At 44.5% G+C, this 26,822-nt stretch overlaps 1 protein-coding gene across 3 annotated transcripts in view; it reads right to left on the bottom strand.

Annotated features, from left to right (window-relative positions):
- Positions 1-495: 495 nt before the first annotated feature.
- Positions 496-26,822, bottom strand: part of arhgef49 (Rho guanine nucleotide exchange factor 49) — a 72,912-nt gene continuing 46,585 nt past the window's right edge. For 2 of the 3 annotated variants that reach the window (XM_021597468.3, XM_021597467.3), the window contains exons 3-8: positions 26,529-26,822; positions 11,934-12,132; positions 9,883-10,084; positions 5,967-6,565; positions 5,675-5,820; positions 496-4,946 (exon numbers count right to left, since the gene is read on the bottom strand). The exon at positions 26,529-26,822 is cut by the window's right edge and continues 1,598 nt beyond it. In XM_021597468.3, the coding sequence (XP_021453143.3) occupies positions 4,127-4,946; positions 5,675-5,820; positions 5,967-6,565; positions 9,883-10,084; positions 11,934-12,132; positions 26,529-26,822 (2,260 nt within the window). In that variant the 3' untranslated portion in view covers positions 496-4,126. Of the gene's footprint in view, positions 4,947-5,674; positions 5,821-5,966; positions 6,566-9,882; positions 10,085-11,506; positions 12,133-26,528 lie in introns of those variants that run through there. The other variant, XM_090230001.1, reaches the window with a different exon arrangement.

Here is a 26,822-nt window from a genome sequence, read left to right as displayed (position 1 = left end):
ATCAGCTGTTTTGTTGGAGGAGAAAAACATGCCACGTTTAAAAACGATATGCTACTTATAGTTTTATCTATAAAATGTCTGCAACAACTAGCAAAATAAATGTTTGCTACTTTACACCTTTTGGGAATCCTCCTCTGTAAACGTAATTTGCATGATGACCCGGTTATGGACAAGGAGAGTCTCAATTCATACAAGTGCATTTGTTTCCACATGTACTTGCCTCTTCTCTTTGATCTTTTTCAAAAGGAGGAGAGAGGAGTTACCTTTCCAATGGAGAATCTCCATAAGAAAGAGCCATGGTGAATCTCAATTATAGTATTTCCTTTATTTCCTTGAAGAATCCAAGGGGACTAACCCCAGAGCTTCTGCTCCAATGCTCTTATTTGCATAAGAGAACAAACACCCTGTTCACTATTTCAGAATATCACTTACCTCAAGGCACGGTGGATGCCAATGGATAGCAATAAGTGGAAAGGAGTTACGTACAAAGGCATATGTATTTAACATGTCATTTTTTAATATAATTCACAATATCTTACATAAAGGAAATATTACATTAGGTCTTTAAAATACAGAGGAAAACATTTGACAGTTCAGCAGGTCTAGGATATTGAAAAGGGCATTTTCAAACTGTTACACAGCATCAGTCTTCTCATATTCTGCACGGTAGTAATCATTTAGTGGAACAAGATGGAAGCTGAAAGAATTCTAACCATAGTAATAGATTGGGATTCTAGAAATAGAATGATATTCTAATTCTATGATTGTAACAGGGTAACGCCATTGGAAGGTGATGAACAGTAAGAGACAGGCAGTAGTCTACTCTGTACACCATTCTCTGCCCCAAAGTAGATTCACTACCTCATTGACATGTGCTACTCCTGGACTAGACCTAATCAGACTGAACAGTATACGTAGGTTAGATTTAGATGATAAGTATTGCCTTGACCTGCTGTGTGTAGTCAGCTGTGGTCTTATACGTTTCCCTAACATAAAGAGTTCTGTAAATAAACCATACAACAGACAGAATAAAGCTTTTTGATTTCATGAACTGCAGATACCGTTGTTGGAGAGTGACAGTCGCACCATTCTCTGGATCTACTTTGTAGTCTTAATTATAAAGTGCATCAAACAGAAAGAAGGGCCTTTAGATTCAGAAACATCAGACACAAAAACACATGTTAGAAGTAGGGAAGTCACACTTGAGATAAGAGCTCAGGTAAACTATGACGTAATAATGTAGTAACACTAGTAGCCAGATCGAGTGATAAGTATTGCCTGTAAGGTCTAGTCTGGCATCCAGATTGGTAAATGCAGTGTTCAGACTGGTATAACCAGGCTATATGTCACTTTTGCTACCTAGGGGCAGAGGGCTGTCTGACTCGGTGACCATTTCCAGATACTCAACGTTTTATCAATGTTACTGTGACTGACAACAACAAAAAATACTTTTAGTTAATTTAGAGTGAAATAAATACACAAGGCACAAAAGCTCATAATTTCCCCATCTGCTTGTCGTGGAACGGAGCACTGTGGGGACATTTGAGTGGAGCTACTGTTTGCTTTAGCTACTAAACTCATGGTCCAGGTTGACCAACCAGTGTTTGAGGCCTTTCCACCTCCACTTTGGCCATGCTCTACTACCACATTCAGTTACAGGTAAAGGCTTTTTCGAGTATGAATAAGCAGTTGGAAAATACTGGTTGGGGCAAAACCAGGCCTAGGATTGAAGTTCAAGTGCACATTATTCTAGGGTAACCTCTGTGGCTCATTTGTGTCTATAATATCACTGACACTCATAGGTGGTATAATAAGCTCTCGATTTACACCAATTACAGTCTGCTCAGATGTGAAGAAACAAAAGTAAATAGCTAAAATTGCACAAATTATTGCTGCTTTGTGACTTGAACCCAGCCCAGTGATATAAGTACGTCCACCCAATGTGTCTGAAAGACACGGTCTGCCTGGCATCCATAGTACTGTAGGAAGTCTCATGGGGTAGTAGGGAGTTTTGAGTGACTTTCTTATTTGGATGCCGTAAAGCTGCTCTTCTCTCCGGGCAGTGGACAGTGCTCCTGACACAGAAGGTAAAAAAAGAGGGAAGAACCCAGTGCTTTTGACTTACCTTGGTCAGGTAAACAAAAAACTAAAGTTCCTGTCTTTTTTTACTAAGCTGTAGTCCAAGTCCCCATTGTATAACTTAACATTGTTTTTCACTCATTTGTGCATTTTCATGAATACTACAGAGTAAACTTTTTCATGTTTTTTCAATCTTCAACTTCAACCATGCTTTTCAACGCAGACACCTTGTTAGTCAGTATACTGAAAACAATTATCTATCTTTCTTTAAGAGCAAACCATTTTGACAATCAAGGCCGGCAGTGTTCCCAACCAACCAAGTGTCTTTTTTGGTCATCCAAGTGGCTGATCGTTTTTTGACAGAAGCTAAAAACTACACTGAACAAAAATATAAACGCAACATGTAAAGTGTCCAATGTGGTCCAATGTTTCATGAGCTCAAGTAAAAGATTCAAAATAATTTCCATACGCACAAAATGCTTATTTCTCTCAAATTCTTGCCACAAATGTGTTTACATCCCTGTTAGCTAGCATTTCTCCTTTGCCAAGATAATCCATCCACCTGACAGGTTTGACATATCAAGAAGCTGATTAAACAGCATGATAATTACACAGGTGCACCTTGTGCTGGGGACAGTAAAAGGCCACTCTAAAATGTGCAGTTTTGTCACACAACACAATGCCACAGATGTCTCAAGTTTTGAGGGAACATACAGTTGGCATTCTGACTGCAGGAATGTCCACCAGAACTGTTGCTGGATAATTTAATGTTAATTTCTCTACCATAAGCTGGAAGTATCACAACCACAGACCACGTGTAACCACACCAGCCCAGGACCTCCACATCCGGCTTCTTTACCTGCGGAATCATCAGAGACCAGCCACCAGGACAGCTGATGAAACTGTGGCTTTGGACAACTGAAGAAATTCTGCACAAAAGGTCAAAAACTGTCTCAGGGAAGCTCATTTGCGTGCTTGTCCACACCAGGGTCTTGACCTGACTGCAGTTCGGCGTCGTAACTGACTTCAGTAGGCAAATGCTCACCTTCGATGGCCACTGGCACGCTGGAGAAGTATGCTCTTCACAGATTAATCCAGGTCTCAACTGTACTGGGCAGATGGCAGACGTGTGAGAGAGCGGTTTGCTGATGTCAACGTTGTGAACAGAGTGCCCTATTGTGGAGGTGGGGTTATGGTATGGGCAGGCATAAGCTACGGACAACGAACACAATTGCATTTTATCGATGGCAATTTGAATACACAGACATACTATTACGAGATCCTGAGGCCCATTGTCGTGCCATTCATCCCCCGCCATCACCTCATGTTTCAGCATGATAATGCATGGCCCCAAGTCCCAAGGATCTGTACACAATTCAGCTGAAAATGTACCAGTTCTTCCATGGCATGCATACTCACCAGACATGTCACCCATTGAGCATGTTTGGGATGTTATGGATCAATGTGTACGACAGCGTGTTCCAGTTCCTGCCAATATCCAGCAACTTTGCACAGCCATTGAAGAGGAGTGGGACAACATTCTACAGGCCACAATCAACAGCCTGATCAACTCTATGCGAAGGAGATGTGTCGCTTTGCATGAGGCAAATGGTGGTCACATCAGATACTGGTTCTCTGATCCATGCCCCTACCTTTTTTAAAAAGGTATCTTTGACCAACAGATGCATGTCTGTATTCTCAGTCATGTGAAATCCATAGATTAGGGCCTAATGAATTTATTTCAATTGACTGATTTCCTTATATGACCTGTAAAATCTTTGAAATTGTAGCACGTTGCTTTTATATTTTTGTTCAGTGTATATCTTCATACATTTCGTTACAATATGGTGCACTTGTAGTTTTTCTAAGAAAAAAGTGTTATCCTCATCATAACATGGAACCTCACAAGCCTCAGACAAACCCCATCCTAAAACTTCAGAAACAATTGGTCCACCAGAAGCATGATCATTTGTTTTTGCAGGAGTATTACATCTATTTACACTGGTATCCCGCCAAAGAGTAAAACGGTGTTCCTCAGCGTTCGGTCTCAGGACCTGCCCTGGTTTGTGTTTATCATGATATTGGGGAGCGCGTTACGCCTCTTCCTCCACGGTCCCAGGTCGCGGGTATACCTCTTGATCTGCCGGAACCACTGCTGCGTGCGGGATTTGTCAGATGCCCTGAAAACAAAGGCCTCCTTCCGTATATCCAGCACCTCAAATGTGTCCTCACAGTCAGGGTCGGCCGACACTACACAGTTGGCCAGGCAGATGGGCTCCCTGAGCACAGTGAACTTGCCGCTGCTCTTGTCTTTGATGAGCACCAGCACACCATCCCAGACACCGTGCTCCTGTTGCTCCACCTTAGCCCCGCCATCTGTCGGAGACAGCCCCTCCCCAGGACGCTGTGTACGCACCATCAACAGACTCTGGACATTCTGGAACTTGAGGCCTTTACTGCCCTTCTTTACCCACTGTCCGTCTGCGGGCTGGGAAAGCTGCAGGGGCCCCTCCATGACGAAGCGTGTGTTCTCCCTGGCCCAGCCCACCGTCTTCATGGACATCTCCCGCATCTCAATGTTGATGACCTCGCGGTTCTTGCGGCTGTCGCGGCGAAAGGAACGCAGCGACCAGGTGAGTGTTCCTTCCTGCTTGGTCTTCATGTTGATGTGCTCCAGGTGTGACTCCACGCGGCTCTTGGCCTCTCGGAGGCGGGCGTGGTCCGGATGGCACTCTGTGGTGGCCTTGCTGATGCGGCTCAGCAGGAGGGGGTACTTGGTGACCCTCTGGAGGGGAGCCATGAGGAATGACCGCAGGTTCATACGCCGCAGGGCTGTATTGTCATTCTGGGAGACATCCAGGAAGATCCTGGGAGGCGAGGAGTGAGAGTGAGAGGGATGGAGGGAGAAAGAAAGAAAGTGAGAGAGAGAAAGAGAGAGAGAAGGTAGGGAGAAAGAGCGAGGGAGGGAGAGAGAGAAAGAGAAAGAAAGGCAAAGAATTATATTATAATACTGTTTAATTGCGATTGTAGGCCAGAGGTTCTCAGACCTAATTCTAAATTTGAAAGAAGTGGGAATCACAACCCACTGGGCAAAAACTGGTTGAATCAACATTGTTTCCACATCATTCATCTTTTTTTTCACCCAACTTTTAATCTAAATCCAATGACATGGTGACATTTTTTGTTGATTTCACATTAGTTGACAACTCAACCATAAGGAAATCAAAGCTAGACGTTGACCAGACGTTTGTGCCCAGTGGGAAGACAAGGCAGGCTGAGTCATTATGGGTAAGGTGTGATGTAGTTGGCTGTGTCTAAAAAAAGTTATGACTTCAGCACTGTTCTCAAAATAGGACCAGTTATGAATTAATCATAACCTTCCGTCTCTTCCATTAAGAATAACACTGCGCAGTAGGAACTTAGGGTTCAAAGTTACTGTTCCAGTACTCAGAGCACAGGAGAGGGCAAGAGCGCAGAGAATTCCTAAACAATACATTTTGTGTACATTTTATCTTAGTCTCGATCTTGAATTAGGAAAAATAAAAACCAAAGTTCCCTTATTTGTCTTTGAAGTGCTATTTTATACAGTCTTTACCTGAGCAGTTCCTTCTCCTTCTCCAAGGTGTTGAGCATGTTGACAGAAGTGGACTGCTGCAGGCAGTATGTCTGGAAGGCTGGCAGCATGTTGACAAACTCCAGGAAAATCTCTCCAATGCACACTGTTAGGAGGTCCTCATCTCCCTGAAAGGGAACAACAACAATGACAATGATTCCATTGATCACTGTGTAACCACAACTCAAAATCAGAGCCATGAATGCAAGGATTGGCATCATTTTAAACATTTGTTGAGCTGACTGGTGCTCTAGGTTCAAAAGTGTCACCTCACCTGGTCAAAGGCCTGATCGATGCTGTCCTGCAGATGTTCAGTGAAGCGTTCGTTGACGTCTATGAGCTCCTGAACGTTGCTGAACACCACAGTCAGCTGTTCTGAGGTCAGCAGCCCGGCGCTCTGCATGGGACCGTAGAACTCCTCCTTGATGATCCTCAGGTCCTCCCCGTAGCTTGACTCCGTGTTCAGGAACTCCAAGATGGCTTCCTTCCTCTCTGTCCTCAGCTTGGAGCAGCGCTCACACATACCGGTACCCTCCCCGTCCGTCCGGGCCACCCCGTGCCCGTCTCTCTGGCCACAGTCTGGGCAGGGTCTTTGGGCCTCCCAGGCCCGAAGGGAGTTAGAGGGTCTCTTCCAGCCGCGAGCCAGACAGGGTCCAATCCCGCTGTCCACCCGTTCTACCTCTGCCCCTCCACTGCTGTGTATTCTCCGGGTATCTTCGTCATCGTCGCGGTCGTCACACAGACCCACCACGCCGCTGTCGGCACTGAGGCTGCTCACGGTGCTCCAGCGGTTATGCCCAGCCCTTGTCACGCCCAGAACCCCAAGACGCTCCTCACCGCGGGGCTCAGAGCGCACCCGCACAGAGGCAGGTGCTATGGGACACACATGCACAGAAAGGAACACAGGTTAGACCAACTAATGTTTATAAACACACAATATGTCTATGGGCTAGATTCAAGTCACACGTCATTGTTAACAAGTGTACAGGAGAGCCCTGTCTCCAATCAATCCCACATTGTTGTAACGCACATTTTTTAAATGGATAACATGGTCAGATATGTAAAAAACAATCTTATCCCCACACCTCTAAGGCTTGACCCTTGTTCTAACAATAATGTCAGTAGTGTAAGGTCAACATTACTATGTAGCAGGGGTAGGCAACTAGATTCAGCCGCAGACCAATTTTTGTTGGAACACAATTGTAATAATTTATACACTGCAAATTGAATACAAGTTTTTATTTTTATTTAATTAGGCAAGTCAGTTGAGAGCAAATTACACTGCTCAAAAAAATAAAGGGAACACTAAAATAACACATCCTAGATCTGAATGAATGAAATATTCTTATTAGATACTTTTTTCTTTACATAGTTGAATGTGCTGACAACAAAATCACACAAAAATTATCAATGGAAATCAAATTTATCAACCCATAGAGGTCTGGATTTGGAGTCACACTCAAAATTAAAGTGGAAAACCACACTACAGGCTGATCCAACTTTGATGTAATGTCCTTAAAACAAGTCAAAATGAGGCTCAGTAGTGTGTGTGGCCTCCACGTGCCTGTATGACCTCCCTACAACGCCTGGGCATGCTCCTGATGAGGTGGCGTATGGTCTCCTGAGGGATCTCCTCCCAGACCTGGACTAAAGCATCCGCCAACTCCTGGACAGTCTGTGGTGCAACGTGGAGGATGGAGCGAGACATGATGACCCAGATGTGCTCAATTGGATTCAGGTCTGGGGAACGGGCGGGCCAGTCCATAGCATCAATGCCTTCCTCTTGCAGGAACTGCTGACACACTCCAGCCACATGAGGTCTAGCATTGTCTTGCATTAGGAGGAACCCAGGGCCAACCGCACCAGCATATGGTCTCACAAGGGGTCTGAGGATCTCATCTCGGTACCTAATGGCAGTCAGGTTACCTCTGGCGAGCACATGGAGGGCTGTGCGGCCCCCCAAAGAAATGCCACCCCACACCATGACTGACCCACCGCCAAACCAGTCATGCAGGAGTCACACTCAAAATGTCTGGCACATGTGCTCAGTGTGAACCTGCTTTCATCTGTGAAGAGCACAGGGCTGTAAGCACAACCCCAACCTGTGGACGTCGGGCCCTCATACCACTCATGGAGTCTGTTTCTGACTGTTTGAGCAGACACATGCACATTTGTGGCCTGCTGGAGGTCATTTTGCAGGGCTCTGGCAGTGCTCCTCCTGCTCCTCCTTGCACAAAGGCGGAGGTAGCGGTCCTGCTGCTGGGTTGTTGCCCTCCTACGGCCTCCTCCACGTCTCCTGATGTACTGGCCTGTCTCATGGCAGCGCCTCCATGCTCTGGACACTACGCTGACAGACACAGTAAACCTTCTTGCCACAGCTCGCATTGATGTCCCATCCTGGATGAGCTGCACTACCTGAGCCACTTGTGTGGGTTGTAGACTCCGTCTCATGCTACCACTAGAGTGAAAGCACCGCCAGCATTCAAAAGTGACCAAAACATCAGCCAGGAAGCATAGGAACTGAGAAGTGGTCTGTGGTCACCACCTGCAGAACCACTCCTTTATTGGGGGTGTCTTGCTAATTGCCTATAATTTCCACCTGTTGTCTATTCCATTTGCACAACAGCATGTGAAATGTATTGTCAATCAGTGTTGCTTCCTAAGTGGACAGTTTGATTTCACAGAAGTGTGATTGACTTGGAGTTACATTGTGTTGTTTAAGTGTTCCCTTTATTTTATTGAGCAGTGTATTATTTACAATGATGGGCTATCGGGGAACAGTGGGTTAACTGCCTTGTTCAGGGGAAGAACGACAGATGTTTACCTTGTCAGCTCAGGGATTCAGTCCAGCAACCTTTCAGTTAACTAGTCCAACGCTCTAACCACTAGGCTACCTGCCGCCCCAAAAAGAGATTGTATTTGAAAATAACAATAATTTCATACCTTGATTACATTGAGACGCGATCACAAACCTTTTTTTATTTGTGGGAATACTTGGAAACAGATGTTCTAAAATAAACAAATTTTTTGCTGAATTCCTGTTAGCAATAAGGGAATTAGGGAGTGAAAGGTCACAAACATTCTGAGAGTATGTTGTTATATAACTCGGCACGGCAGCCATATCCTGAACAGACAATACTTGTAGGCTCTTACTCTTCAAAACAGGCCCAATCTTAAAATGTCAGGGTAAGTTAGTGTAAGGGCCTCTAAAGATTGCCATCTAAAATCACATGCGATAGCTAGCTCCTTTACAGTGATTCAGCTGGCTGCCCTGAACACAATCTGAGGAAAACAGAGAGGGGGGCCGAGGCTCTAAATATGAGCCCAGTGATTCAGAATGTTTCAATGGCAGAAAGACAGTCACACTGCAGTGTGGAGGTCCATAATGTAAAGCTGAGGCCAGCACTTTAGAGAGAGTAAGTGAAGTCATAGCCAAGAACAATAACGTTTGTGGCAGTGGAACTGTTTGGGCGTTTGGGCAGCCTGAGGTTGGTTTCATGTGGGTTTTGGTTTCTTAACCTGGCTCATTGTTAGACTGTAAAACATGGGCTCCATGCCAGACAAAGTCTGTATGATGAAGTTGGAGTGTTGATTTGATATGGGTTGGACAGGGATGCTTGATATGGGCTAGACAGGGATGTTTGATATGGGCTAGACAGGGATGTTTGATATGTCCTAGACAGGGATGCTTGATATGGGCTAGACAGGGATGCTTGATATGGGCTAGACAGGGATGCTTGATATGGGCTAGACAGGGATGTTTGATATGTGCTAGACAGGGATGTTTGATATGGGCTAGACAGGGATGTTTGATATGGGCTAGACAGGGATGTTTGATATGGGCTAGACAGGGATGTTTGATATGGGCTAGACAGGGATGTTTGATATGGGCTAGACAGGGATGTTTCATATGGGGTGAACAGGGATGCTTGATATTGGCTAGAGAGGGATGTTTGATATGGGCTAGAGAGGGATGTTTGATATGGGCTGAACAGGGATGCTTGATATGGGCTTAACAGGGATGTTTGATATGGGCTAGAGAGGGATGTTTGATATGGGCTTAACAGGGATGCTTGATATGGGCTTAACAGGGATGTTTGATATGGGCTGAACAGGGATGCTTGATATGGGCTGAACAGGGATGCTTGATATGGGCTTAACAGGGATGCTTGATATGTAGCTCCACTCACCACTGTCCCTGTCCCGACGCTGGCTGTGGAGGCATGCAGCTGCAGCGATCTTCATCTCCAGCTGTTTGCGCTTGGTTGCATCGGCCGGCATGGGGTCGCTGTAGTGGGGCCGGAGGCGGCACTCACGCTGGGCCCTCACCGACTCGGCCGGCTCATAGGCTGCGTCTGAGCTGGAGCGCCTGCAGCCCAGGCCAGAGTTAAGCTGATTGGAGAAAGACACCAGTCAATAAACTGTACATGTCATCTGCTAGTGGCTGAAAGAGGCATGGTCAGTGTTGATAGAGAGAGGGAGACAAAGAGAGAGATGTAAGCGTCATGTGAGAGGCTATAGGAAGTGGGTTCACTGTATCATACACTCAGGGGCCTGAGAGAGCATTCTCTGTAGCATAGACTACCCCTGTTAATGGTGCCATCATGGGCTGAATTGCAACAGATATTAATCCATTCTGAACCTGATTGGTTTGACAAATGAAATGGTGTTTAATATCCTGAGACACAGACTGTACTTTAAACATGACAGCTTTGACTCTGAGAGGCTCTCAATGTTGCATGTACTCAGACCAACAGACAGACCGACAGACCAACAGACGGACAGACTGACCGACCGACCGACCAAGGGCACACATCTGTTTCCTTCACGGAATTACTTGGGAAGCCTTGGAATGGAATGGAATAGGAATTCTAGGGAATAGGAATGCAAGGGAAACCTTTGAGGTTGTAGAAAATATCCCAAATAGCAGAGACAACAGGACAAGTCTATCCTTTTTAGATAAACAATGGAATTTCCCAACAACACATGCGTTGGTGTCTGTCAAATTATTCATGGTGGGCCTCATTATGGAACTGTGGATCAGGTGAAAGGTCATCAGACTGACTCGTAACCGCTGAACCCTCACCCCTGACCCCTCAACTCTCTACAGACGCACATTCAGCATCATTAGGCGATTGACAGCATTGAGTGATAGCAGCTCATTGATTGACAGACCATCATTGATCGGCCCCCAAACTGCTAATGTCTAGATTCTGTGGTTCCTAGCATCAGCTTGATAAACAACAGATAGCTGCAGACCATTACATGATAAACAACATTGCTGTGGATAAAAGGGCATTGGGGTAAGTTTTCATATTCAAACAAAACGAGGATGGGAAATAAGACTCATAGCTAAGGCTCTAGTATCGCACAGAACAATTAATGACGCAGTTCGATGCAGGTACTAATGAATTGCGGTTTGCCATTGCTGGAAACATGCACAGCCATTCTCCATGCATTTAATAAACAGTGCATGCAACAGCAACAATGACTATGAGCAAAAAGCAATGGTGGCATATACAACGCTAGCATTCGTTCTCACCTATAGCATCCTTCCTCATACAAAATACATGACGGCCATAAACCCAACGAAACTGGCTATCGATGCTGCTGCTGTAACCTCAACCCCAGCAGAGGCTGAGACGTGTTGCTCGGATTATAGCAGAAATTAACACAATGCACCGACAGCTACTGACGGACGGCTAGCGTCTGGATAGCTGCGTTGTTTCACACAGAGAGGACCAGACAGACAGCCGAGCCAGCAGAGCAGCACAGCACAGCACAAAGATTAGATGAAGAAGCCCAGTTAGTTACCACCATGAACCTGCTCTTCAATCCTCCCTCTCTGCTGACTCCTGTTCCCAGGCAGATGCAGAGCTGAGCTGAGCTGGGAGGAAGACGCTGAGGCTGAGGCTGGAGCTGCATACCTGCATGCCTGCAGTTGTCAGGGGCTCATCACATACATCTGCCTGCCTGCCTGGCTATGAATGTGTGTGTGTGTGTGTGTGTGTGTGTGTGTGTGTGTGTGTGTGTGTGTGTGTGTGTAGTCCGCCTGCCTGCCTGGATACGCAATCCTTCTATTCTGTTCTGTTCTTCCCTAACCATCCTCACATTCCCCTGTCTGTGTGCGTGCTTCAGCCCACTGCTATCCCCAGCATGTTGAGTGAGTGAGAGACAGAAAGAGAGAGAGAGAGAGAGAGAGAGAGAGAGAGAGAGAGAGAGAGGGAGAGATTCTCCTTACACATTCTGCAGCTAGTTCCTCTCCTCCTGCTCCTCCTGCTACAGGCTTGTCGCAAGACTCCGCTCCGCAGGCCGTCGTGGTTGTCATGGAAACAGCAGAGGAGTGACAGTCCGGTGGGGGAGCGGTGATGTCAGTGCTTTCGTCCTGGTCACCTGACAGCCTGACGGGGGCCTCCGCCGCTGCAATCTCTGCACTGCAGCTGGAGACGAGAAAGACGGGGGGAATAGGGAAAAAAGAGAGGAGAGAGAGAGAAAGGATAGAGAGAAAGAAAGAGAGAGGGAGTGAGGGAGGGAGTGAGAGGAAGAGATGAGGGGTGTTAGAGATGGCAGAATGGCAGAGGATAGAATTATGATTCCTGGCACCTCTCTCCTCTCCTCCCACCATCCAAATCATTCAGTTTCATCAGACCTCCCCCTCCTCCTCCCTTCCCTCTCTCCCTCTCCTTCCTCCTCCTCTCCACCCCTCCAGGGACCTCTCCCCCTCCTCTCCTTCTTCTCTCCCCAGCAGAGGGGCTCAGGGGCTGGATAATTTGACGCATCAATTCCCATTAACACCTGAACTCCTGGACCACAGGGCAGGATGGCAAGATGCTGCCTCCCATCACTCTACATGCATCACACATCTGCCTCTGGTTCCTTTGTGTGCCGACCAGCCATGCTCCGAGCATGTGTCAGCCGTGTGTGTGCGCACCCAGGGACATTGCCTGCTCCTGAGCTCTCTCCACATAGACATGCATGTATGTGGGCATGCATACACACATACGCACACATGTACACACACACAGACAGTATGAGCTAGCTGCTGAATGAACATTAGAACAGATCAGTCTGCCTTCCACAATCATGGTGTCTGTTCACGTCACATTGTGATTGACTGCACTATACAGACAATGGAGAAGAAAAATCACAATATCCTTCCCAAAGCTCCATTTAAATGTATCTCTCCTGGCAAGATAATAGCCTAGCTATTTGGCCAGGGATGTAACTGTACCCTAGCAATTTGCAACATTCTACATTTTATTCATTTCCGTCAATCATCAGTGTGAAAGTCAATATTTACATCATGTTTGTGTATTTCAGGGATGGGCAATTTTGACGGAACTCATGAGGGGCCGCAGAGGCTCGTGGGTCTGCGTACCCACATCCATACCCACTCCCCTCTTTGCAAGCAAAACATTATAGCAGCCCCCCTGTGACAGTGAAGAGGGAAAAAATATGTTTTAAAGTAAATTCCTTGCAATTCTACACATTTTGCCACAGGGCGTAGAGAAAATGTTGCCATTTTAAAGCATGTTTGCTGAATTTCTACACATTCTGCCATGGGGTGGAGATAAAAATGTGCAGTTTTACAGCTAATTTCCTGCAATTCAACACATTTTGCCATGGGGTGGAGAGAAATGTTTGCAGTTTTTAATATGATAACTGATGATCAATGGGCCCCAGACCAGTCGGTAATTCGAACATGCTTACTACAAGTTTAGATACAGTACCTTCGGAAAGCATTCAGACCTTGACTTTTTCTACATTTTGTTACGTTACAGCCATATTCTAAAATAATTAAATCGTTTTTATAAATGTTTTATTTATTTATCATCAATCTACACACAATAGCCCATAATGACATAGCAAAAACAGGATTTTAGACATTTTTGCTAATTTACATATTATATATATATAAAATGAAATATCACATATAAATAAGTATTCAGACCCTTTACTCAGTACTTTGTTGAAGCACCTTTGGCAGCGATTCCAGCCTCACGTCTTCTTGGATATGACGCTACAATCTTGGCACACATGTATTTGGGGAGTTTCTCCCATTCATCTCTGCAGATCCTCTCAAGCTCTGTCAGGTTGGATGGGGAGCGTTGCTGCACAGGTGTTTTCAGGTCTCTCCAGGGATGTTCGGTCAGAAATTCAAGTCCGGGCTCTGGCTGGGACACCCAAGGACATACAGAGACTTGTCCCAAAGCCACTCCTGCGTTGTCTTGGCTGTGTGCTTCGGGTCATTGTCCTGTTGGAAGGTGAACCTTCGCCCCAGTCTCAGGTCCTGAGCTCTCTGGAGCAGGTTTTCATCAAGGATGTCTCTGTACTTTGCTCCGTTCATCTTTGCTTAGATCCTGAATAGTCTCCCAGTCCCTGCCACTGAAAAACATCCCCACAGCATGATGCTGCCACCACCATGCTTCACCGAAGGATGGTGCCAGGATTCCTCCAGACGTGACGCTTGGCATTCAGTCCAAAGAGTTCAATCTTGGTTTCATCAGACCAGAGAATCTTGTTTCTCATGGACTGAGAGTGTTTAGGTGCCTTTTGGCAAACTCCAAGCGGGCTGTCATGTGAGGAGTGGGTCAGTCTGGCCACTCTACCATGAAGGCCTGATTGGTGGAGTGCTGCAGAGATGGTTGTCCTTCTGGAAGGTTCTTCCATCTCCACAGAGGAACTCTGGAGCTCTGTCAGAGTGACCATCGGGTTCTTGGTCACCTCCCTGACCGAGGCCCTACTCCCCTCATTGCCCAGTTTGGTCAGGAGACCAGCTCTAGTCTCATAACAAAGGGTTTACTGAATAGTTATGTAAATGAGGTATTTCGGTTTTGCAAACAAACCTAAAAACCTGTTTTTCGCTTTGTCATTATGGGGTATTGTGTGTAGATTGCTGAGGCACTGTAGCTGGCCGCTAGACTAATTTACCAATCTAAAAACTATTTGCTGACATGTGCCAGCTGATTGACTGCTGATGCACAACCAAATTTCTAAATTGCGCCTTGTGTAATAATTATTCTAATTACCAACAGAATGTTGAGACCCCGACTGAGTCCCCCCCCATTTAAAAAATATATATATATTTATATGTTATTATTGGTCTACAAAAGAGGGGCTGGCCGCCAATTGCCCATTCGTGGTGTATTTGCTTTGTCTTGTCATCTCACATCACGGCCCTACACTATTTCACAAACCCTGTCTCTCTAGTCCCATTTAACCTGCTGTACTGCCATCTATCTCTGGTCTGTCATGTAGAATAACATCTACTCTGTGAATTTGCATAATTTGTCCTCTTAATTGGTAGTTACACACCTCCCTCTCTAACTCAGAAAATCATTGCAGAAGGATTTGATGACAGGCACGAAGTTCGAAATTGAACAAACCCATCGTAGTTTAACCATGCCTGACAAGAATAGGCCCCCGAGAATGGTTCTCATCCGCTTCCTACGATCTACACCCCGGGACAAGGTACTTAAAGCGGCGCAAGAAAAAAGTGGTGTTCAGTGGGAAGGCAGCCAGCTGGACCTGTCCAAGGAACTAGCAATGAAGAGGAAGACGTTTGCAATGGCGGAGAACCAACTACACAAGAAGAAAGTCAGGCATACACTGGCATTCCCAGTGACCCTGCTCTTCACTTGGAAGGGATTATTTTCAAGGACAATGTGGAGGCAGAGAGATTCTTGCTGGAGCAAGGTGTTTAGCCCCGATAAAGAAGACGAGACAAGGTACAGCCTGTGTGTTTGTGGGATTCTGGGGAGTGTTGCTACAGTAATTTAGCCTTTCAAGCGCCTCACAGCCCATAAGGAATTTTGAGTTGAGACAGCAGGTTATCTTTTGCAGCATCAAAGACAGTTCTGTGATGATTAACTCATCGAGAAGCAACGTTACGTTCCTAGTTGTTTTGTTTTATTTTGGGATTGGTTTTCTACGTTTATTTACACTGTTTCTTTGTACAGCTGGAGCATATAATGATGTTCATTAGAGTTGTCACGAGTGTTAAATGGGACACTTCACGCTCACAGGCTATAACTACTCAGCGTAAATATGGCTAATGGTTATGTAAACATAATCTCTTGGACTATAAATGTTTGTGGTAACCAAGAAGAGGAAACAATTTTAACATATTTAAAATCCAAACAGGCAGATATTGTGTTCATACAAGAATCACATTTAACAGATACAGAGGCACTGAAATTTAGAGTAGACTGGGTTGCAGAAGTTTATCATAGCTCATTTAATTCCAAACAAAATGGGGTGATTATTCTGATTAACAAAATAGTTCATTTTGTCATTTTGAAGCAACACTCTGATGAATTTGGCAGGCTTATCTGCATTGAGGCTCTTATAAATGGGATTAAGGTAGTATTATGCAACATAAAACAAGGAGTATCCAGATTATGAGGTCAACTGTACTGGGAAATATGGAGGTGCAGATCGTCCTTGCTGGAGACTTTAACCAAGTAGTGGACCATATGATTGATAGAAGTAAATGTACAAGTAACTCCACGCCAGAGGATAGACTTGCAATACTTATGCTAGTAGAAGATATGGGCCTTAGAGACATTTGGAGATTAGTCCATCCTAATGATAGAGAATATACTTTCTTCTCTCACTGTCATAACACACTCCAGAATAGATTTCTTCTTGATATCTAATTTCATGGTTAATAATGTGATTGATTGCAAGATTGGGCCCATTGCCCTCACATATCATGTAATAGTAGTGTTACATGTTGATATAAACTCCGAAAATGTGAGGAAGGGTAGATTTAGCCTCAACACCATTCTATTACAAGATGAGATATTTACCCAAACACAAGCAGATGATCTTAGATCCTTTTTGAAATCAACATAGGGTCAACTGAAAAGGTTTCCACAGTATGGGAAACCTCTAAAGCATATAGAAAATAATAGCACATGAGTCCAAAAAATAAGAGAGAAGGGGCTGAGGCAGTAAAAAGATTAGAATCTGAGATATGTGGCCTGGAAAGGGATTTGGCAAGACATTTCACAGATAGCACATTTCAAACTGCCTGCAAATAGACATTTCAGTTGCACGAAATGTATTTAAAAAAGGCAGAACCAGTTTTTATGAGGGAGGTGAGAAGACAGGCAGGCTACTAGCAAGACAACAAAAAATGCAGAACACTTCTAATGTAATTCCATCAATAAAGAGCAATAAGATGGTGACCTCATTGAAAGAGATAAACAGTGTGTTTCAATGTTTTTATGAAAATTGATATTCATCCTCCTATTCAGCTAGCCCCATAAATATGGATACTTTTTCGTCTGGTATAGAATTACCTAGATTATCAGATGGCCAGGTACAGGACCTGCACTATACTATAACAGAAGAGGAGGTTAAGAGCCGCCATTTTATCTATGAAAAATCACCTGGTCTGGATGGCCTTCCTGTAGAATATTCTAAAAGTAAATTGATATTCTTGTTCCTGTATTGACAGTGGTTTACCAGCAGGCATTTAAAAATGTCTCCCTTCCAGACACCTTTAATGAGGCTTTGATATCGCTAATTCCTAAAAAGGATAGAGATACTACAGAACCTGGGAATTTTAGAGCTATCAGCCTTTTTAATGTGGATTGTAAGATTCTTACTATGACCATTGTGATACGCTTAGAGAAGGCACTACCTAATATTATAGTGACCAAGTAAGATTTATTAAGAACAGAACCTCAACTGATAATATGAGGAGGCTCTTACATCTCATGTGGTTAAACCGCTCAAATATAGTTCCTACCGTTGCTGTCTCCTTAAATGCTCAGAAGGCATTTGATAGGCTTTTCTCTTAAGAACCCTAGAAATATTTGGTTTGGGACCAGACTTTTGTAAACGGATAGGGATCCTCTATTCCAATCTTAAAGCAACAGTACTTACGAATGGAATTATGTCTCAATGTTTTTGTCTTTCTAGAGACACAAGGCAGGGTTGCTCACTCTTCCCTCTCCTGTTTACCATCATCTTAGAGCCTATTGCGACAATGATAAGAACCGATCCAGAAATTAGGGGTGTACATGGAGGAGGAAAAGAACACAAGCTGCTTATGTACGCAGATTACATTCTACTGCTGGTCTCTGATCCTCTTCAGTCTGTACCACAATTACTTACGTCATATTCTAGTATGTCAGGCTACAAAATTAATTGGAATAAGTCGGAAGCAATGCCAATTAATACCATATGTTACTCTGGAACAACTACCCCATTTAATTTCAAATGGGTTCCTACTGGGATTACATATTTGGTTATTAAGGTGCGCTCAAATTTGGAGAAAGTGATGGGACTAAATTTTGAGCAACTAATAGTCAAGATTAAAATAAATTGAAACAAATTGTATTGGTCACATGAGCCGAATACAACAGGTGTAGACCTTACAGTGAAATGCTTACTGACAAGCCCTTAACCAACAATGCAGTTTAAAAAATACGAATAAGAAATAAAAGGAACAAGTAATTAAAGAGCAACAGTAAAATAACAATAGTGAGACTATATACAAGTGGTACCGGTACAGAGTCAATGTGCGGGGGCACCAGTTAGTCAAGGTAATTGAGGTAATACGTACATGTAGGTAGAGTTATTAAAGTGACTATGCATAGATAATAACAGAGAGTAGCAGCGGTGTAAAAGGGGGGGGAATGCAAATAGTCTGGGTAGCCATTTGATTATATGTTCAGGTCCTGGATGGCAAGAAGCTTCTCCCCAGTGATGTACTGGGCCGTACGCACTACCCTCTGTAGTGCCTTGCGGTTGGAGGCCGAGCAGTTACCATACCAGGCAGTGATGCAACCAGTCAGGATGCTCTTGATGGTGCAGCTATTCCCCCTCAGTCTTCAGTCTTCCTCTTTACGACTGTCTTGGTGTGCTTGGACCATGTTAGTTTGTTGGTGATGTGGACACCAAGGAACTTGAGACTCTCAACCTGCTCCCCGTCAATGCGAATCGGGGCGTGCTCGGTCCTCCTTTTTCTGCAGTCCACAATCACCTCCTTTGTCTTGATCACGTTGGGGGAGAGATTGTTGTCCTGGCACCACACAGCCAGGTCTCTGACCTACTCCCTATAGGCTGTTTCATCATTGTCGGTGATCAGGCCTACCACTGTTGTGTCATTGGCAAACTGAATGATGGTGTTGTAGTCGTGCCTGGCCGTGGAATCATGAGTGAACAGGGAGTACAGGAGGGGACTGAGCACACACCCCTGAGGGGCCCCTGTGTTGAGGATCAGCGAGGCGGATGTGTTGTTACCTACCCTTACCACCTGGGGGCGGCCATCAGGAAGTCCAGGATACAGTTGCAGAGGGAGGTGTTTCGTCCCAGGGTCCTTAGCTTATTGATGAGCTTTGAGGACACTATGGTGTTGAACGCTGAGCTGTAGTCAATGAATAGCATTCGCACATAGGTGTACCTTTTGTCCAGGTGGGAAAGGGCAGTGTGGAGTGCAATAGAGATTGCATCATCTGTGGATCTGATAGGGCGGTATGCAAATTAGAGTGGGTCTAGGGCTTCTGGGATAATGGTGTTGATGTGAAAGCACTTTATGGCTATAGACGTGAGTGCCACGGGTCTGTAGTTATTTAGGCAGATTACCTTAGTGTTCTTGGGCACAGGGACTATGGTGGTCTGCTTAAAACATGTTGGTATCATAGACTAGAGGTTGAAAATGTCAGTGAAGATACTTGCCAGTTGGTCAGCGCATGCTCGGAGTACACGCCCTGGTAATGTTATAAAGGAAATATTGTAAATTGGAAAGTATACCCAGTACATAGATGTGAGTTGAGCATGTAATATGAACAATTATGAAAGTGTTTTTGTTAAGAGAGGGATGTGATTTGAGAAGTTATAAGAGATAATTGTTTTCCATAACTTTGCACAGTGAGTAATCACCGCCCGAAGTGAGTTCAGGAGTTGCGCCAGCCTGCCAGAACCGCCCCTTTTGAGCAAAAGGTGTAAATGATGGGTTATGAATTAACACAGCGTTCCAGAAAAAGCGTGAAGTAAAGTATCTGCGAAAGTGAATTTAAGTAGGACCATCCTGTTACTCTGCTCAAACCATAATATTACGCTACTCTCATCACCCCATTCGGGAACCATCAATACAGATGGCTAGCCTATCTTCAAATAAGCATCTTCAATAGCGAATGGAAGAAAAATCAATTCTGTAGTTCTGTTCAAGACTACACGACAAGTCACCGCATACCGGACAACTACGAAAAAGGACAACAGTAGAGTTGTTGGAACCATTTCGGACAATCAGTGCCTTACAAACGTGCCGCGAAAAGGCCCAACCCACTTTCCAAGGCTGCCCCGTTCACTGAGAGATCCCCGGCAAACCCAGGCATTTCACGTACATACATTCATGATTTATTTCTCAAAGCGGGCGGAGGTTCGTGTGTAAAGTATATGGTTAGTGTAGGTGAGAGTAGTATCTGAATCTGCCAGTGTTAAGTGTCTCTGTCCCTCGCTCCCTCTCCATCTCTTCTTAACAAGTATCCATGTTGTTGTCATTCCGCTAGGGACCTATTTTCAGCCAGTCAATAACCGGTGCAGAGTATGTATGTTTATCTTGTGTTTCCATTTAATTAGCCAGTAAATAAATAATTAAACCAATTTGTGTAGTACTGAATCATAAATAAGGCTCTGGTTTTTGCAGATGCAAGGAGATTACAACTATTCAGAATGGTGATATGATACGAGGTTATGATTAATAAATTGACTGTTTATAGATGTGATAGCTAAAGACCTTTTAGAGTTTAATTCGGGAGATGGTAACTCTTTCAAAGAACCCGCTCGTGGTGCCCCAGATGCTAATGAGTTCATTGTTACATGATTAATTTAATCGGGAAACAATCAAACATAGTTAATTACATAAATAACAGTCTTCAGATTAATGTTAAAGTCAAGTCACAACAGAATATTCCAGACCGGTATTTTAAACAATATGACAAATTAACAAAATACTTTTTGTGGGAAAAGAAAAAACCCAGGATTAATATGAAGAAGGTGTGCTCACCAAGGGATGTAGGAGGCTTGGCTTTACCATATGTTAAATTGTACAATCTATCATTTGAAATGGATATAATAAATATGATATATATAAATATATATGGATATATATAAATATATATAAATATGAAAAATATGATGTCAGAGACAAGGGACATTTCTGGAAATATTTACAATTGAGAGAATGTTTGTTAACCGTTGATCCAAAAATGTGGTTGAAGGCTTCGTATGGAGGGTGTGATGCAATTGTGGAGCCTCTAGAGGCACGCAGAGGCCAAATCAAGCTCTGTACCGCATCACGGTGTGCCTCTCAAATGCTGTAACAATGCGGAGGGCTCCGTATAGCTCCACATTGACATGATTGGTTTACGGTAGGTGGGGGCGGTACATCCTATATAAACACAAACTCACTTCCTTGACAACTTCCTTCACAACAGCTCTGCTCTGCTAAGCGCAATAAGTATGAAAGCCCTGACGTCTGAGGAGGCTGCATCGCAGTGAATACTGTACGGCCACGTCAGACTTCAGATTGACCACACAGAGACTTTAATATGCGCTCCTCCGGCGTGCAGGCAACATAGATCATGCTGCAGGCAGGATAGAGAAAATAATACATGTTTAGAACTGGTAATTGATCGTATGGTGCAAGAATGAATGCAGTTAATTAATTATTGAATGTTATGACGGACATAGCTTTGTAGAGCCAAAACATACACAACCTCTGCTCAGCAAACTCGAACTCGAGAACGAACCGTTTGGGGTACTGCAGTTCGCGATTGATATTGTGCTTATCAATCACCCTCACCGCAGTCAAGCAATGCATTCCGCCAGGAGTCGTTCACAATCTAGTCCGGTTGCGGCCACAACTAGACCTTATTTCAAATGTACCAATAAATAATTGTATTTGTATGCCTCGTAATGAACAAATGTACATTGTTTAAATCACTCTTTTACAAGTCTCAGTTACAAATAACAGCTCCAATAAGCCCCTTAAAGCCAATTTATGCTTGATCTGGAATGGAGTCGGAGGCTCTGTATGGAAGGGGTGACACAATTGCCGAGCATCCGGAGGCATTAAGAGGTCAAAATGAGCTCCGTACTTTGAACATGCAGCGCCTTTTATGTTGAATGAGGTGAACGAGAGGCTTGTAGAATCATGACTGTTTTGAGTTCATCGTTCGCCGGTAGTGGGTCCTGCGTGCTCTGGACATTACTGTCTCAAATGAATGAAATGAGTCGAAGGATTCGTTCTTTTGACTGAACGAGTTGAAAAGATCAGAGTCAGTAAAAAGAGCCGAACTTCCCATCAGTAACAGACACCGGCGCATGCACACACACACCAACTGGCCTACACACTAGCAACACTCACTAGCATTTGCAAAAGTTTTGAAGTCTTTAAAATGCAACAAAGCAAACTCTTTATCTTCAGACGATGCAGGTGCCATGGGCATAACATGAATAATTAATATGGCCCTTCTTTAGGGATGTGTCCCAAATGGCACCCTATTCCCTATATAGAACATTATTCCCATATGGCTCTGGTCAAAAGTAGTGCACTATGTAGGGCAGGGGTCCCCAATTACATTCAACATAGTTACAAATCATTTGTACAGTGCAAACTGACCTCAAGAATCCCAAACAGAATTTTAAACCTGGATTACATTGGAATATGTTCACATATGCCACTCTGTTTATGTGTGACAATTTGTGAGAACAGATTCCTAAATTAAAATCACTCTTGAGATGATTTCCTGGTGATTTTACAGTCCAATAAAATCACCTGCGGGCTGAATTTGGCATGCGGGCCACCTAACAGGGAACCCTGATGTAGGGAATATTGCCAGAAAGAGGCAATAAAACCAGAGGCTGGTGCGTATCCTTTCTTCCAGCTGGAATAACTTTCATTAAAACCTTTCCTTCCAACTATTACCTGTCAGCCTGTAGATGATTCATGTGGGGTAATAACCTGAAACGTAATTTATTAGCTCATGGACTGTGTATGATATATCACCTCTCTCTGCCTGCGGTACACTGTGCTATTGAAATGAGTATATAGTCGCTCCAGCCATATCATGTTTGTTCATAAGGAATCCATACTGTATATTCTAAACATGGATGGTGACTCTGTAATCTCTCTGTTAATGTCTTTGTGAGGAAAAAAAACAACACACCACAACCTAACCTGTGCATTTGTCATGAGGAGAGAGCGAGAGCAACCACATCTTAATGCACACTAAGCACACCCAAGAGCACTGTTCTAGAACCTCCCACCATTAATAGATTCCTGCTCCACCATCCCATCAGGTGTAAACTCCAGTATTGTAATTGCCTGGTGAAAAACCCATCAGACTAGCCACAGTTCGATAGCCATCGTGATCGTAAGTCTGCATGGGACACAGACGAGCGCAAACACAAGACTTGTTTAATGGAGCTGAGGGAAACAGAGTCGTTAAAACTAGACCCTTGGGGTGCACGCATAACAATAGAAAATTATTCATTTTGAATGACCAACTTTATACTATTACAATAATCACAAAGATCACGGATATGTAACAGAGGTCATATTAAAACCCATTAAGAATACATTTTGTGTTAGAATATGAACATACTGTATATTAGTAAAATGTCCTACATACATGTATTAATACACTTGGTAAAAGCTACCTCATCAATTCTAGGAATTCCTAAGCATGGGGATGAAAAACTATTAAACCTCCCTCGGTCCCTTGTCCTCTGGTCCCTATGTCCCATGTCCAACATGTGTAAGGAGTGTAGTATTTGAATGTACAGTACGTCACATAGCTTTCCTATCTGGTGAACACACCACCTATATAATATATCTTCTGTGGTATCATGCAGTTCAGTCCGCAGTCTGTATCATCCATCATCACCTCTATAGTACTCTCTGAGAGAGGTGAGGGACACAGTGATATCTATGGGTGGGAACAAGCACAGAGGAGAACCCTGACTTTGACTGTCAGGGAGACAGCCATTTGTGACATGAGAGAGAGAGAAGAATACAAGGCTATCCATTTCTCTCATGGTCACCACTGACACGTACAGTCCTATAACTCTTCTCTTGTCCACTGCATCTTGTCCTGAGACATAGTTGTAGAATCCTATCCCAGTGAGCAAAACTGGTCGAAAATATGTAATTTCAACAATTGTATTTTTGTCAATGAAATTAGAGGTGTTTCCAACCAGTAATGTTCACTGGGTATGGCTGTTAGATACCATAGGAGTCTAGAGCCATGTCTCAGGGAAAGTGTTTCCCATGTCTGAGGCTACATGTGCCTGTCTGAGTCGAATGTTGTGTGCTGGCCTGGGTGATGCCAGGCTGTAAGCCTATGAACAATGCCAAAGCAGGCTTTACGTCTCTCCTTGATTTGCCAAACCACACCAGACTGAAGTCTGTGGGCCCAATGTGGGCTAAAATATTGGCCCTATGTAGGCTGCCAACATTGGGCCAATGAGCCTTTGCTCATCGGCTCCACGTTGGCCCCCAAGGCATTTGCCCAGTGTGGCCAGCCCATATCTGGTGAAGGCAGCACTCACTTTGTCTGAAATATACCCATCTTTTCCCAGCAAACATGCCCACATTGGCACGATGGGAGACCAATGCGCGCTAAAATATTGGACCCATGTAGACTGCCCACATTGGGACGATGGGAGACCAATGCGCGCTAAAATATTGGCCCCATGTAGACTGCCCACATTGGGACGATGGGAGACCAATGCGCGCTAAAATATTGGCCCCATGTAGACTGCCCACATTGGGACGATGGGAGACCAATGCACGCTAAAATATTGGCCCCATGTAGACTGCCCACATTGGGACGATGGGAGACCAATGCGTGCTAAAATATTGGCCCCATGTAGACTGCCCACATTGGGACGATGGGAGACCAATGCGCGCTAAAATATTGGCCCCATGTAGGCTGCCCACATTGGCACGATGCCGTTTTTGTATTTAATAGGAATTAATCTAATACATTTATTACAGTTTAATTCAATGCATTAATTGCATTATTTTCAAGCCTTAAAGGTAACATGATAGAGTGTATCAGAAAGACAACAAAGTTGTTACTATCATACAGTACAAGTATACTGAACAAAAATATAAACGCAACATGTAAAGTGTTGGTCCCATGTTTCATGAGCTGAAATAAAAGATCCCAGAAATGTTTCAAACGCACAAAAAGCATACTTCTCTCCAATTTTGTTCACACCCCTGTCAGTGAGCATTTCTCTTTTGCCATGATAATCCATCCACCTGACACGTGTGGCATATCAGGAAGCTGATTAAACAGCATGATCATTACACAGATGCACCTTTGTGCTGGGGACAATAAAAGGCCACTGTAAAATGTGCAGTTTGGTGACACAACACAATGCCACAGTCTAAAGTTTTGAGGGAGCGTGCAATTGGCATGCTGACTGCAGGAATGTCCACCATAACTGTTGCCAGATAATTTAATGTTAATTTTTCTATCATAAGCCGCCTCCAACATCGTTCTAGAGAATTTGACATCCAACCGGCCTCATAACCGCTGACCACGTGTAACCACGCCAGCCCAGGGCCTCTACATCTGGCTTCTTCACCTGTGGGATTGTCTGAGACCAGCCACCCGGACAGCTGGTGATACTGAGGATTCTTCCTGTCTGTAATAATGCTCTTTTGTGGGAAAACTCATTCTGATTGACTGGGCCTGGCTTCCCAGTGGGTGGGCTTATGTCTTCCCTGGCCCACCCATGTCCTCCCTGGCCCACCCATGCCCACCCTTGGCTTCACCACTGCCCAGTCATGTGAAATCCATAGATTAGGGCCTAATGAATTTATTTCAATTGACTGATTTCCTTATACGAACTGTAACTCAGTAAAATCATTGAAATTGTTGCATGGTGCGTTAATATTTCTGTTCAGTATATTTTTTACAAGAGAAAATGTTACGTTTCTCACATATCACATGCACTTATTTAAGTATTTTTAAAGACTTTATCATTGGCAGTGTACAAGCTAAAGAACACTTAAACAGTTAGAGCAAACTCAGTAACGGTTGCACAAAAAGAACGCTCCCAACTATTCTAATGAGCCCCCGCCTCTAGCTGGGCTTGGTGTGAGCTAGCCCCTGTTGGGATGGTGTGGGATGGCCCGTGTTGGGCTGGTGTGGGCTAGACTGTTTTGGGCTTGTTGTTGGCTACCCCGGGCTGGTGTGGGCTAGCCTGTGTTGGGCTCTGATGTGGGCTTGTTGTGGGCTACCCTGTGTCTGGCTGGTGTTGGCTAGCCCCTGTTGGGATGGTGTAGGCTGGCCCGTGTTGGGCTAGACTGTTTTGGGCTTGTTGTGGGCTACCCCGTGTCGGGCTGGTGTGGGCTAGCCTGTGTTGGGCTCTGATGTGGGCTTGTTGTGGGCTAACCCGTGCCCACCTTGCCCACCGAATACCCACATGGGCCAATGGGGTCATGTTTGCTGGGACCCATGAGATTCAATTTAGCCATCAAAGAGCTTTACAAGATTTCAAAACAAGCTTTTTGTCAAAAGTATGTTCATCTTAAATGAAGGCTACACAGATTGACAAACTACTAAATCAATGGATTTTCTAGTTAATCCTTTCTTTACATGGCTACGGTCCAATATTGCATTTCATTTAGAATTATACCTTTCATCTGAGTATGCATATAACTTCCACAAAGTAGGGCAAGATAACGAGTCAAACTGAGATAGATAAACAGCTCATTACTGTACAATATTGTGCAATACTGAAGCCCATTGATGATCGTATTGATCATGACAACTACCCCTAACTCTACCTTCTTACTAACCTCTTCTTGATGAGGTCCAGGGCTGATCCGATAAAGCCATCCTTCATCTTGTAGATCTTGGCTCCGTAGCTGGAGAGGTCAGTCCTGTCCAGGAGCAGGGCTGGGCAGCAGCTGGAGGGGCCCTCAGCACTCTCCCTGCGTGGAGGAGGGAAGGGGACTAAGGAGGCCCCCGGCACACTGATCTCCACACTGGGGCTGCTGACTTGGGCCTGGGCATGGTCCATGGTCCCCTCCCCCTGCGTCTGACTGGAGGGCTGGAGGGGAGAGCGGGGAGTAGGGCCGGTACATATAGCC

The sequence above is a fragment of the Oncorhynchus mykiss genome, chromosome 3, assembly GCF_057628025.1.
Source record: "Oncorhynchus mykiss isolate SJ-2025 chromosome 3, ASM5762802v1, whole genome shotgun sequence".
Taxonomy (NCBI): Eukaryota; Metazoa; Chordata; class Actinopteri; order Salmoniformes; family Salmonidae; genus Oncorhynchus; species Oncorhynchus mykiss.
This window is presented reverse-complemented; position numbering and strand designations above follow the sequence as displayed.